The sequence below is a fragment of the Acipenser ruthenus genome, chromosome 54 (genome assembly GCF_902713425.1).
Source record: "Acipenser ruthenus chromosome 54, fAciRut3.2 maternal haplotype, whole genome shotgun sequence".
In the NCBI taxonomy this organism is placed as follows: Eukaryota; Metazoa; Chordata; class Actinopteri; order Acipenseriformes; family Acipenseridae; genus Acipenser; species Acipenser ruthenus.
In genome coordinates, this window is record NC_081242.1 from 6,806,078 (window position 1) to 6,819,778 (window position 13,701).

Sequence of the window (13,701 nt, forward strand, 5' to 3'; positions counted from 1 at the left end):
GAAAGACCAGAAAATGGCATTTTACAGCTGTAGTCCAAACATGAAAACGTGAAGTAAAAAAACTGACAATGTATAGAAAAGATGGTTAAATGACTTCACACAATAGATGCACACGGGTATTATGTAGATGCATTGATATATAATATGTGTTAATTATACTGCAGTGTGTTTCATATGCATGCAATTTTGAGTTCTTCAAAGCGCACATTCAGTGAAACTATTTTAAACGTTTTGTTTATAAATCTAAATAGTCCCTGTTGTATTGCATCAAAAGGAGCTTCAGTTACTGAAGCACAGAGTAGAAAGAGAGGGTGCGTCTGTAAGGAATATCAACAGCAGTTTATCATTACAACTGAAAAGACCACTATTGTAATTGTACCACAGAGAAAAGGTAACTTTGTTTTGTGGAAGGTAATAAATATTATTACTCCCGTTACAAATCTAATGCAATATTAGCAATATGATTACAGTAATGCGTTGTGTTACCCCCAACTCTGCATAGCAGACAAAAAACATTTACACAGAAAAAAGAGGTCTGATTTAACAATGATAGTGTCAGAAAAATATTGTTTATTGTACGAAACACGATACATGAACAACATATTCTGAAACACAAGCTAGACAGTAAGTACTGCAGAGTACAAGTCCTATAAGAAATCCCAAAGCCCAGAATTAAAGAAACTCCTCTCTGTGGCCTTGCATTAGCTGGAGCAGCATTATCACAGGCCCCCCTTTCTAGTGTTTATCATTTGGTTCTGGTTTTGGTTCTATTTTTTTAATTCATGTCAGGCAGTTGTTTGAAATATAAATCCTCAATTAAATTACAAACAAACAAATGATTTCCACCACAACGAAAGAGGGGCTTAGTGACAAGACTGCGTACACTGAAGCACAGAAAACGAAGCCTTGGTGCCACTTACTACCGTTACAACCCACCTACATAATTCTTTACAAAGTTACCTTCCTTCCCTTTAAACTAAACTATAGCTACCACATAACACCTGAGTGAGTACTGTGTAATATATGCTCTGGTACTAAATACCTAAGTAATTGTTTTTAATGTATATCTTTCACAACCTGAATGACTCATTGTATTGCCAACCAATTCATTGCATTCAGAGTTTTTGGTGGTAGAATCCTCTCATGCTGATTTGAGCAGCATGGTGAGCAGGCTGATCGACACGGCCAGCAGGAGGGGGCTGGCTTGGGTGGACGGGGACGCACCTGTACCCCTTTCTTGGTATTCGTTACACTGGCTGGCCTGGCAGCACTCTATAGATTGGAAGGCTGTGCACGATGCTGTGCAAGTGGCCTCACAGGTCTTCGTGACAGCAGTCATTTTTCCTGAGAGGAAGAATTTACAAAGAAGGTTAACCTTCCCCCAGACTAAGTGCGTTCTCCAATCAGAAAGCAAAGATTTAAACATCCCAACTGCTTCAGAGTCAGGAGCTCCAGTCAACCTGTGAGGTCTCTTCAAGGGGCAACAGTAACATACCATCTGTCCAAAAACATAACCTGTCCAGAAAGTTAGAGCGACCAGCCATACAGAGATGTGATTTCTACAAACACGGCCAGGTTAGATATAAAAAAGGAGTCTGCCCTTTTTTATTTTTTGACTGCCTACCTCTCCTAATCTCTCCACAGATAATCCACCCCAACAACCTCTGGTCCACGTTTGTGCTAAGGATCTTTGTTATGAATTCTGCATGTTTATATTCTAAGCCGCACGTGGATCACTCATTTCAATCCCTGGTGCTGGGGTTAAGAGGATGCTTACCTGCAATGGTGTTGCGAACTGTCTTGCAGAACTTGTTTTCAGCACTGCATGCTGTGACCATTCTACACAGCTTTTCATCTGCCAGTCCATTACAGGTGTAGCAACTCAGTTTAGGCTCTGCATGACAAGCACAAGAAACACAGTAAACACAAGATGTAAAACTATTAGAAGCAGCTTACCTTTGATCCATGGCTTTTCAGGATCATTGGACACTTTCTGATTCTGATTTGGCAAATTAAGTAGGATTGAGGCAGGAGAACCTTCAAGGTATCACAGAACTTTTGAGATCTGCCAGGGAAAACCAGGGTGGGTACTAGTGTAACGGGTGTGAGATGCACTGTCGTTATGGACTCTGTCCCCTGTCAGTCAGATGAGATTAAAAGCTCTAAAACCACGAGCACAGACGAGCCCGGCTGTTTTAGCATTGTGGTTAAGACACTCGCGTGCGGTGCCCGGGTGTCGCCCGTTCACGCCCAGCCTACGCCCTGTTACACTAGCACCTACTCATCTAAACAGAAACAGAATCATCTCTTTCTTTGTGGAAGTGTTTTTGAAAAACTGTAGGGTCTGTCTTACCATTGCACAGGTCTGTAGTGCAGCAAGTTCTCCTCTTTGACAGATCATCAAGACTGGCACAGGTTCTGTCACAGCCCTTTGTGACGGTCGTTCCTAAGACCGGGTTCAAAGAATATGATTAGCCTTCACCCACTCAAGAATATCAGTGTTTCTGAAATGCAGTCAACAGGGTGAATGTGTGCAGCCACAACAGCCTCTTGTAACCTTTCTTGAAATCACCCCTACAGTGGTGCTGGAAACAGTCACTGCTCTGCAGGTTGCATTAAGCACACTGCACTGTGAGAGTCTGGTTAGTTTTCAGTCTACTGTATAGGCCTTTATCACCTATATAAATCAAGAACTATCTTGTCTCAGTCAAGAATGACAACGTTATAGCGTTACCCGTCCCCGAGTGCTGCTACAACTGTTTAAATAATGTACCTGTCAGTTCTTTTCATTGTTAACATCCTGACATCTTGTTTACACTTCTAACTTTTTAAAGTTTGTTTCAAAGCTCTTTTCAAAATGTCTGCTCTAGTGCCCTGGGGTTTGAGATCTGTCCTCTAAATCACTGCAGGAAGAGCAATAAAACAAAAAATTAATAAACCCGAACAAGTGCCCTGACTTTTCTGTTCCGTACCACATCATGGATTGTTATTGCTGTGTTACTGGTTTGACAATGTGGGCAATAATCCTGACACTATCAGTGCACTAGAGCGGACATTGTAAAAAGAGCTTTGAAACAGACTTTAAAGTTAGAAGTGTAAAAAATATGTCAGGATGTTAACAATGAAAAGAGAAATGACAGGTGAGTTATTTACAGTTGTAGCAACACGTGGGGACGTGGAACGCTGTATTTTTCAGAACCCCGCTACTTACTCTTTAGAATGTGATGTTATGCAAGACCATTGGATTGACCAGCAGCACAGAAAGAAAAAAAAACGATGGAGCAGTGATGTTGTTTCTAGAGTGTGCTAAAGCAAATAATACAGCATGGCTTAGCAGCCATTCAGTGTGTGTTGAGGTCCCCCTTTAGTTAATAAGAAAGTGGTGCAGACAGACTATACCTTTCTTTAACCCAGTACTGTCTGTGTGGGGGGTTGGGTGTAATGAGAAGTTTCTTTTCATGTGTAAGATATTAACTTTACTAAGATTGCAAATGTGATATCATGTACTGGGCAACATATTAGTATGCTTTTTAACAATGGTGTTTATTTCTATAAATGACTAAAAGCTGGATAAATCTGCAGGGTATAAGTAATAGTTTTGTAAATGGTGTCTAAACAAAATAGTCAAAATGGTAACTTTCCATGAAGTGTCTCTAATCACTGTGCATTTACATAGTAAATACATGTGCACTCACACATAATGGCTCACCTGTTGGAGTTGTATCGTAATGGCTCACCTGTTGGAGTTGTATCGTAATGGCTCACCTGTTGGAGTTGTATCGTAATGGCTCACCTGTTGGAGTTGTATGGTAATGGCTCACCTGTTGGAGTTGTATGGTAATGGCTCACCTGTTGGAGTTGTATGGTAATGGCTCACCTGTTGGAGTTGTATCGTAATGGCTCACCTGTTGGAGTTGTATGGTAATGGCTCACCTGTTGGAGTTGTATCGTAATGGCTCACCTGTTGGAGTTGTATGGTAATGGCTCACCTGTTGGAGTTGTATCGTAATGGCTCACCTGTTGGAGTTGTATCGTAATGGCTCACCTGTTGGAGTTGTATCATAATAGGCAAAACAGGACCCGACACTGAAGTCGCAGGCAGTTAAGGTAGTGCAGTCAGTTTCAGACTTAATTTTGTTGCAAGTGTAGCATTTCAAAACTGGCACTGAAAAACAAGCATGAGAGAGATAATGAATATGCAGGAGGGTTTGTGTAATAATTGCACATCGAGGAGGGACAGGCGATGGTTATTTTTTAGTTAAGAACATAAGAAAGTTTACAAACGAGAGGTGGCCATTCAGCCCATCTTGCTCGTTTGGTTGTTAGTCGCTGATTGATCCCAGAATCTCATCAAGCTGCTTCTTGAAGGATCCCAGGCTGTCAGCTTCAACAGCATTACTGGGGAGTTGGTTCCAGACCTTCACAATTCTTTGTAAAAAAGTTCATCATTAGCAAACATTTCAATTACAATGCAAAAGACATACAGATACAACCTGGTATCTTGACTGTACCACAGACTGATTGCTGTTAGGGGACTGGCTAACAAGAACCAACAGTGCAGTTCCCATTGTCTTTGAAACGTCTGCGCATTCCAAACTCAACTATAAAATGCATGCAAATAAGGGAGTCTTGGCATTAGATCACTTGTGCTAATTAGGCACGTTAGAATTCATTCCATTTCCTAAGTGTTTGAACTTAAACACATTTAAGGCTGGTTTCACAGACCCTGATTAGCACTAGTCTTCAGACTAGTTAATGTTAATTTAGGTAAGGCAGTCCAAGAGTAGTGCGAAACTGGCTCTTTGAAACTGGGCCATTGAATTAGCTGGAAAACAAAAGCACTTGTTTGATTTAAAAAGGGGGAAGCAATTAAATACTCCTGGTTAATACAATTTAAATAAGGCCCACACTGTATTGAGTGTATCAGGGACAAGGATTATTTGGGGCCCCAATATACGTCAAACTTTAAATTTTTACATGTAAATAGGGGGATGCACAGAATATCATGGTGCAGTACCACGTAATATGAACTCTTGAAATATCTTTAAATATCTAAGGGGGATAAGGCAAGGCCACATCGAGGGCATGGCATGCATTCACAAGGCATGGCATGCTAGTTCAAATCCTGTTTGTGCTGAGGTACTAAGCGTGGCTGCCCATTGCTGTTTGCGTCCCTGTGGGTTGGGGAGGAAAATCCTCTGGTTTAGTCCACCTCTATAGCGACCCCTACTGACACGAGCCAGGCTGTGCCCAAACCTCCAGGATTCAGCTGATTAACAAGCCGCTAGGTTCAGCTCGTTAAAAGAGGCAATTGTCTTAACAGTGGGAATAGAGGTTAAGTAAATACAGTGAAATTAGCAGTATTGGTATTACCATTACAGAGGTCCGTATCGCAGCATGTTGTCTGCTTGTTGCCCACTCTTCCGGGTACACAGGCACCACGAGACGCCTCACAGCCCTTTGTCACAGTGAGTTTACCTAACAGTGAAGTAAAAATAAAACATTCAGCAGTGTGGAGTAGTGGTTAGGGCTCTGGACTCTTGACCGGAGGGTTGTGGGTTCAATCCCCAGTGGGGGACACTGCTGTTGTACCCTTGAGCAAGGTACTTTACCTAGATTGCTCCAGTAAAAACCCAACTGTATAAATGGGTAATTGTATGTAAAATAATGTGATATCTGTATAATGTGAAATAATGTGATATCTTGTAACAATTGTAAGTCGCCCTGGATAAGGGCGTCTGCTAAGAAATAAATAATAATAATAATAATAACATTCATCAGTCCACTCACTCACTGTTTGATGAAACATGTTAAGTTTCATCAATCATATGAATTCCATGACTTTTTCTGAGCTCAATTGTAACTGTGTTTTGTTCTTATTTAAAGTAATTAAAAGAACGAGTTCCATTAAATGTCTAGGCAGTGCACATCTATGCGTCTCAAACGGCCAGAAACAGATGTTGTAGCACATGTGTATTTTCATTTCAGAGCGTGATCTCTGGTGCTACACTTGGTTAAAGAAAACTATTAGGGAGCCATGCTTTCTGACTGTCTTCTACTTCCTGGGTCATTTCACCAGGAGAGTGAAATTGTTCCCACCCCTTCACTGGCTTCTTTCAACTCAATAACCAATCAGCTGCTTCCGCTATTGACTGACACACTTTCAGCAGTATTATGCTTTCAACCAGAAGACACTGCTGAGGTGAAATGACCGAGTGAGTACAAGTGCAAACATCGGACCAAGAAAAAGGAATAGAAACGAAGAGTCTCCTTTAACCTAAAGTAGAACCAGATAGCATGTTTTCTAATTTAAATACATGTGTGCTATAACATGTGAACTATTTAAAACTGCATATAGCTAATTGAGCTGCCAAATGGCTTCATGGAATGATTGTGTTACTTACAATTAATTTAACTGCATGATTTGGAGGTTAAACTTTTACTACAGTTCAGTTCTTCATAAATCATATAGTACTCTTTTATCCAAAGCGACTTATAGAGACTAGAGGGTGAACCATGCATCACAACTGCTGCTGCAGAGTCCCTTCCAATAGGACCTCGTTTGTTTTACGTCTCATCCGAAGGACGGAGCACAAGGAGGTTAAGTGGCTTGCTCAGGGTAACACACACACACACACAGTAAGTCAGTGGCTGAGCTGGGATTGAACCTGGAACCTCCTGGTAACAAGTCCCTTTCTCTAAGCACTGGACCACCAAGCCTGCAATTGTTCACACTGAGTAAAACAGAAAAAAACGTACATTGAAAGGGAAAGGATTTATATAAGAGGCAGAGAGAGAAGGACAGGGTACAGTATTATCTCCAAAGCTGCCCATATCAGTCATTGCTTACCATCTACACCTGTTTCATAAACAGATGAACATTTTCCCGAAGCTGATCCGCAGGCTTTTACAGTTGTACACAGCGTTTCATCACTCTGTTTGTCACAGGTATAACAGAACAAGGCTTTCACTGCAAAACAAGCAAAGGAGACACAATGAATAATGCAGAAAGGGTTGTTGGGTGATACCTGAGAGACTATGAAACTAGAAAGACCGGAGTTAGTTCCGTGATTAAGAGCAATGTCAGCATTACCATTGCAGTTGGATGTTTGGCAGCAGTTCACTGTGTTGGTTGCTGTGCAAGCGGACTCACATGTCTTTGTGACTTTGATGCTGGCTGTGATAGAGATACAAGAGAGAATGTTAGAGGCCACACACCCACGAGGTACTGCACACTCTGTACAGATAGCTAGGGTTATATTTTTCAAAGATTCACATGCCATGCGTTTCCAGTGACTGCTGGGCATACAATCTTGTGCAGTACATTTCCTGAAAGGGATCCCAGCTTGTTTAGAGAGTATGACATGCTAATGAATTCCTAATTTAAACGCCAGCATTATTACATTTGAGCAGGAAATCTCACTCAATAGCAGTTGGATTCATTTATTTTATTTTATATATATTTTTTTTTACTTAAATTCGAGTTTTCACTTGCTTGTTCAGCCATAAAAGGCATAAATAAACCTCAGTGATGCTATTACTTCATGAAAATGTGTCTTTTGCCACTTTGTTTATTGCAAAGAAGTGACAATGGCAGGAATTAAAAAAAAGTGTGATATCTACTTTATTGACTTTTTATTTCTTTGCTTTGTAGATAATTCAGGGAGGGGAGGGTAAAGTAAGGCTTTGACAACCTATTCTTCTGGCCTATTTATTTTCAACTTTAATATCGTTTTAAATATGATGACTTTGACAATGTTTTGTAAATGAACGAATATCCAAGTAGCTGTCTGAATTTTGAACAGATATTTGAACATGAGAATACCAAGTTTATCCCAGTACTACTGTATGTACTATTTCTAGATAAATCTGTCAGTATTGACAAGAAGGAGGCTTATACAGCAGCAATAAGGCAAGAGGCTTGTAACATGGACTGCAGGAAGCCACACAGAGGAAACAGCTTTGCACAGTTAACCCTGCTGTTTACTGCTTACCAAGGTTAGTGAAGGTGTAGCTGTTCTGACAGAAAGTGCCTACAGTGCACACGCCCGCCTTGCACTGAGTTTCATCAGTCTGAGCATCACACTGCAGGCAACTCAAGGTGTTTACTGCAAAGCAAGCACAGGGGACACAATCAATAATAAGGCAGACGTGCAGTAGTAGTATGAGTTTACCCAGTATGAGTTGTGCATGGAGGGTCTGTGTCGTACTGAATCATCAGTTTTGAAACAAGTATACCAAAGACACCCCCACCAGAAATGTACGTTTGCACAACAAAGTAACATAAAGTGGTAAAAAACAGAAAATACTGTATCCCTACTTAAAGTATATAAAAAAATCCAAGCTAAGCCAAGTGTGAAAAGCATTTTGGCTATAACATGATTTATAACATGATTTCTTGTTCTAGAACATAAACACTTAAGAAAAGTTTTAGAGCCTACTACTTCAGCTGGTTGGCTATTCCAAGCATTTCTAACTCTGTGTAAAAAGTGCGTCCTACTTTCTGTTCTAAATGTATTTTTACTTCCATTTAGGTCTCTCTGCTAAATTTGAAGTAGTGTCTTGGGCTAACTTTATCTATACCATTTATGGTTTTAAAGACTTCAGTCAAGTCCAATCTGATGCACTGATGTATACTTTAATGCACACTCTTTTGTAATTGCTGTACTGTGAATAACAAGAGATAACACTAATATCAATGAATAAGAAAATGCGCATTACCTCTGCAGTTCGATACCTGACAGCACGACGCTGTGTCACTTGCAGTGCATTGTGCTGCACATCCCTTTGTAACAGGGAATCCTGTAATCAGGATACAAAAAGGAGATTTAGACTCCAGCTGGTTTGGGAAAAGATATCCCCAGGACTAAAGAAACAGGATTCTGTGGGAAAAAGAACATTTGATAATCCAACACACATAACAGCTGAAACAGTGAAAAAATGATTTGGGTCACACGGTGAGAAATTATCAAGCTATGTTAAGGATACAGCATCATTTTTAAAAAGACCTGAATCACTAAAGCACAACCTTCCAGAGGATACAATTTTATTTTGCATGGATGATAAATCATGTACCCAAGTGTCGCTCTTAAAGAAACTTTAGAAGCTTGTCAAAAAGCACTAGATGATAGAAAACAGTTTTTACATTTGTTGATAAGAATTACAAACAAAACGATGGTACAGCAATAGGATCTAAATTAGGAATGCATTTTGCCAGTGCATACATGGAAATGGGAAGAACAATTACTTAAAAAATTGGAAAGAGAACCTTTAGAATACACTCGGTTTATAGATGATATTTTTAGGTTTTGGACACATGGAGAAGAATCTCTTTTCCAGTTTCATAAAATAGCAAATTAAATACACAGTAATATTAAGCTGGACCTTCGATGGACAAGAAAATAAATAGAATTTTTAGGTACCACAGTAAAGCTTGTAGGTTCAATTGCACCAGTATTTACACATGTCCTCTGCACATCCAATACACACTAAAAGAGCAACCCCAAAGGGTCTAGGAATAAGAATACGAAGAATATGCTCAAAAGAAAGTGACTCTGTAAAACAAAGAAATGTATTAAAAACAAATCTTAAAAAAAGAGGATACAAAGAAATAATTAGAGACGGAGTTAAGAAAAGCAGATAAACTAAAAAGAGATGATCTACTAGATTATAAAAATAGAGATAAAAAGGACTCTCAAAAGAGTCCCATTAGTAATGATTTACTCTAAATTTTTCCTTAATATTTCTCAGATAGTTCGAAAACACTTGCAAATTCTACATAATTAAAAAAAAAAACTGAAAAAAATATTTCTTAAGTCCCCAGTTGTAGCATTCAAAGAGAAGCTAATTTAGGTGATATTTTAGTTCACAGTTAACATAAAAGAATAATTGACAGAATAGGTTCTACAAATAGCTTGGAGCTTTTAACCTCATCTCACTGACAGGGGACAGAATCCGTAACGGCAGTGCATTTCACAACACTGCCCGTTACAACAGCACAAACACTTTTTTTCAGGTAATGTATTTACAACACCATGAAGGCTAAACTATGATACTGTATCATAAAAGGGAACATCTGAAAAATAGAATTGGAACAGAGATGTATTTTAATCACATGGGTGTGCAGGCAACTGGTGGTAATTTTCATTTCAAGAAGAATTGCAAACTTTGCTCAGCTGTAACTCAGAGCTGGAGGAGGCGAGAGATGGCATGAATGTCAGGATGAAATGGAGAAAGACAAACTGATGGCAGAAATGTCGAGAGTTTCATTGCTTACCATCTTTAGTGAAGTCGATTTTTCTTTGGCAGAAGGAGCTAGGGGTTGCACAATCTTTCTCCACACAGTTACTTTCAACCTTCTCATTATCACATGTCTGACAAGACTTGATTAGAGGTGCTGCAAAATAAGCCCAGAGAACACAGTGGATAATGTGGGAAGTAAAAAGATACACCATTTATAAATGTTTAAATATATTGTATAGATTATATAAATCAAATATAATTGGGATTTAAGGACAAAAATCTCTGAAGGGCCTGCTTTCACACCAGACTGCATGTCTCTGTAGAATCCAGAGTCTTACATGTTAATTTCTTCAGAAAAAAAGTAATATAATGTCCTTACTTATAACTTAATAAAAAAAAGTAGCTTGTTATATTTCTTTCTCTTTTCTTGGCCTGCAAAACAGTTGTGACTATTGCTTGCTTTTTAATTATACGTCTGGTCATTCATTTATTAACTGTGTCACACAGGTTTTTAAAATGTTTCTAGTATAAAGATTTCATTTCATTTTTGGCATAATTAAACATAATGTACTGTATATTTCCTGACTTTGAATAATTTTGCAGTATGAAGAGAAAATCATAGAAAAGTCAGAATTCAATAAAACCACAAATAGCAAATCAACAAAAAATCAATGATGTTTTTGAAGTCTGTCATTGGAATGTAGAGATACAATTTATTTTGTTCCTAGTGCTTAGCCTTATTCAAATACAAGGCTCAGAATGACTGATTTGATTGCCCCCTGGCTAATTATTGCTGTGTGACATCCCAGAAGAGAGTTTCAAGCCAAATGACTTTGTGTTCCCTCAGGTTTAGTGGTCATTTCTAAATCATCTTTGATCTTTTTCAGGACTGAAAATTGACATCATCTTGGTAAACCATCTAAGCAGAAATGGAAAGGAATGTGGATTTCAATGTTTGTATTATTTATCCTTGAAGTGAGATATATCTTCTCTTATTGTTCCTGGTCATAGTAACGACCAGAAAAAAAAAAACAAAGTGTGGATTCTCATGCAATAAAGGGACAGATTGACATGCTGTGATAAACTGTTGCTTGTGCTAAGCAAAACAAATCTGGTGGTAAAGCAGACTGTGAGTGTAAGGTTGTGGATTTAATTTCTTACATTCATAATACTGATTCATTTGACTCAGTATAAGTCCGATGCACTTATGCATCAGAAGAGAACAATATTAGAATGTTAAAATGGTCACTAGGCTCTAAACCATAGTTAGGTAGTCGGCCAGATTACCTTCCCATTGGGAGTCACGTTGGGCACACCTCAGCACGATGCCCGGGGAGGAGAATGGAAGCTGTCTCAAAAGTCTGTCTCTCTGAACGCTTGTGAGCACTCCCAGTTTATACAGACAGATAAACAGGCCTGTGTGCTGTGCTAAAATTACCTCTTATGTCTACATTCTTCTCAGCAGAGTTGTTTCCACAGAACGTTACTTTAATCACACTCTTACCACGTGCTGTTCCATTTCCTGCTCCGTCTCATGATTTTGCAGTTTGCTTACAACATGCTTTTGCTCTGAGTTTTGCAGCAGCTGAAGTCGTGCACCAGCGCTGACCTTTAACCCCCCCCCCCCCTCTTTGACACTCTTAAACACTTTAGCACTTAGTTATTTTCCACCCAAAGGTTACTGAGCATAAGTTATAGGTCACATTGCAAAGACACTCTCTTATACAGTCCAGTTGGTGTGCATGTGTGTTGGGGGCAGGTTTCAGATATACAGTGAGAAGGAAGACTGGTACTGACAGCAGGAGGTAGCTGTTAGTGATTTTATTAACAATATTACAATAGTATCTGTATTACCGTTACACAGTTCTCCCTGACAGCACTCATCTCGCGGGAAAGCTGTTGTTACAGTACAAGTTGATGCACATCCCTTGCTGACGGTGACATCTATCAACAAATCCAAAAAGAAAGTTAGTCATAATTCTATAACTATTATCTCATCAATTGACACAGTGCTTTGTTACTCTTGCCATTTCAAACATTGTATTAGAGAATAAAGACAGTGGGAAGCATGTAATAAAAAGTATTTTAGCTTGGATTTGTAGGTGGTGGTACATTTACAAAACAGCCCTGATTGTAGAGATCCATTTATCTGGCTTGAATACTATTGTTAGCTGATTGAATGGCAACTTGAATGTGGGAAACATTAGTGCAATGTAAACTTGACTCTTGTGATGGCTGCAAAGATGTTCTTGTGTTTATTTAGAAAGAAACTGCTGGAAAAATCCATGTTAATCCCAACACTAAGTAGGAATGGACGAAAGAGAGGAGTGAGGTAATATTGTTATATTCAGAGAAACCCGGCTCATAGGGATCATTACTTACCAGTTCCAGTTAGTTTGTAAGAGGTTTTACAGAACTTGTCACCATACCCACAGACTGTAATATCTTTACACATAGATTCATCTGTCAAGTCAGTGCAGGTGTAGCATTTCAAGAGGTCCACTGCAAAACAAGCCAGGGAGAGCCAATGAATAAGGAAGGAGAGGCTGGGCTACGGCTGGCTCAATTAGACACATACCTGATAGTGTTTCAACACGTTTATCAATCTCTTCATAATGAAACATTGATAAAGTCCTATTGATAAAACATTACTGTCTACTTGACATTTGTAAATGTGAACATTTCACTGCTCCCCTTATCATTGACTGTTACCCAGCCCATCTCATCTCAGTATCTCTGCTAAAAGCCTAACCCGGATGCAGCTGAGTTATAACTATTAACTTGAACGATAACTATTTTTTAGCAATCTCTTTCTGCAATGAGATCCCATTTACCAGGGTGAAGTTGTGTAACTACACAAAGAGACAGTGTAGTGCAAGGATTCAATAAGGTTTCTAGTTTGAGCGAGAGCAGCTACACTGGAGGATGATTACAGCCCTTTTATTTTTTATTTTATTTCTGATTCCCGTTGTTTTGTTTGTTTGCCTCCAGGTGGTGTTTTGTTAAAGTTCTCCAGTTAGAACATGTGAACATGTGACCAATCAGTGTGCCGCCTCAGTGACTGCCATTGTATAATTAACAATAACGTTAGCATTACCGTTACACTGAGATGTACCGCAGCACTTCACAGTAGCGGATGGTGTGCAAGCCTCAGCACATGCCTTTGATACTGGAACATCTATAAAAGTAATACAACAAACAAGATTCAGCACCAGACACCCTTAGCAATCAATTGACATTGAATGTATTCTCATTGTCAAGGGGGTCCTGGAAGGCACAACACCACTGCATGTAATGTATGTAAATATAGATCTCAATACCACCATCGTATGAACTCTTTATTAATCTCACAGGTGATTCCCACAGCCTGGGTGATATATCAACCCCTTATTAAAATACAGTGCAAAAAGGTCTGTGATAAAGTGCCATATAGAGCAAATTACAGGTCTGGAAAACCAC

General features: G+C 39.2%; 1 protein-coding gene across 1 annotated transcript; it reads right to left on the reverse strand.

The window, feature by feature from the left end:
- Positions 1-550: 550 nt before the first annotated feature.
- On the reverse strand, positions 551-13,416 carry LOC131723298 (keratin-associated protein 10-1-like). Its single transcript, XM_059016920.1, has 13 exons — positions 13,340-13,416; positions 12,625-12,744; positions 12,097-12,186; positions 10,277-10,396; positions 8,722-8,802; positions 7,995-8,108; positions 7,094-7,177; positions 6,851-6,970; positions 5,374-5,478; positions 4,046-4,165; positions 2,354-2,446; positions 1,778-1,894; positions 551-1,344 (listed from the first exon to the last, which is right to left on the reverse strand). The coding sequence occupies exons 2-13, from the start codon at positions 12,695-12,697 to the stop codon at positions 1,142-1,144; spliced, it is 1,320 nt and encodes a 439-aa protein (XP_058872903.1). The 5' UTR covers positions 12,698-12,744; positions 13,340-13,416; the 3' UTR covers positions 551-1,141.
- Between the last annotated feature and the right edge of the window lie 285 nt (positions 13,417-13,701).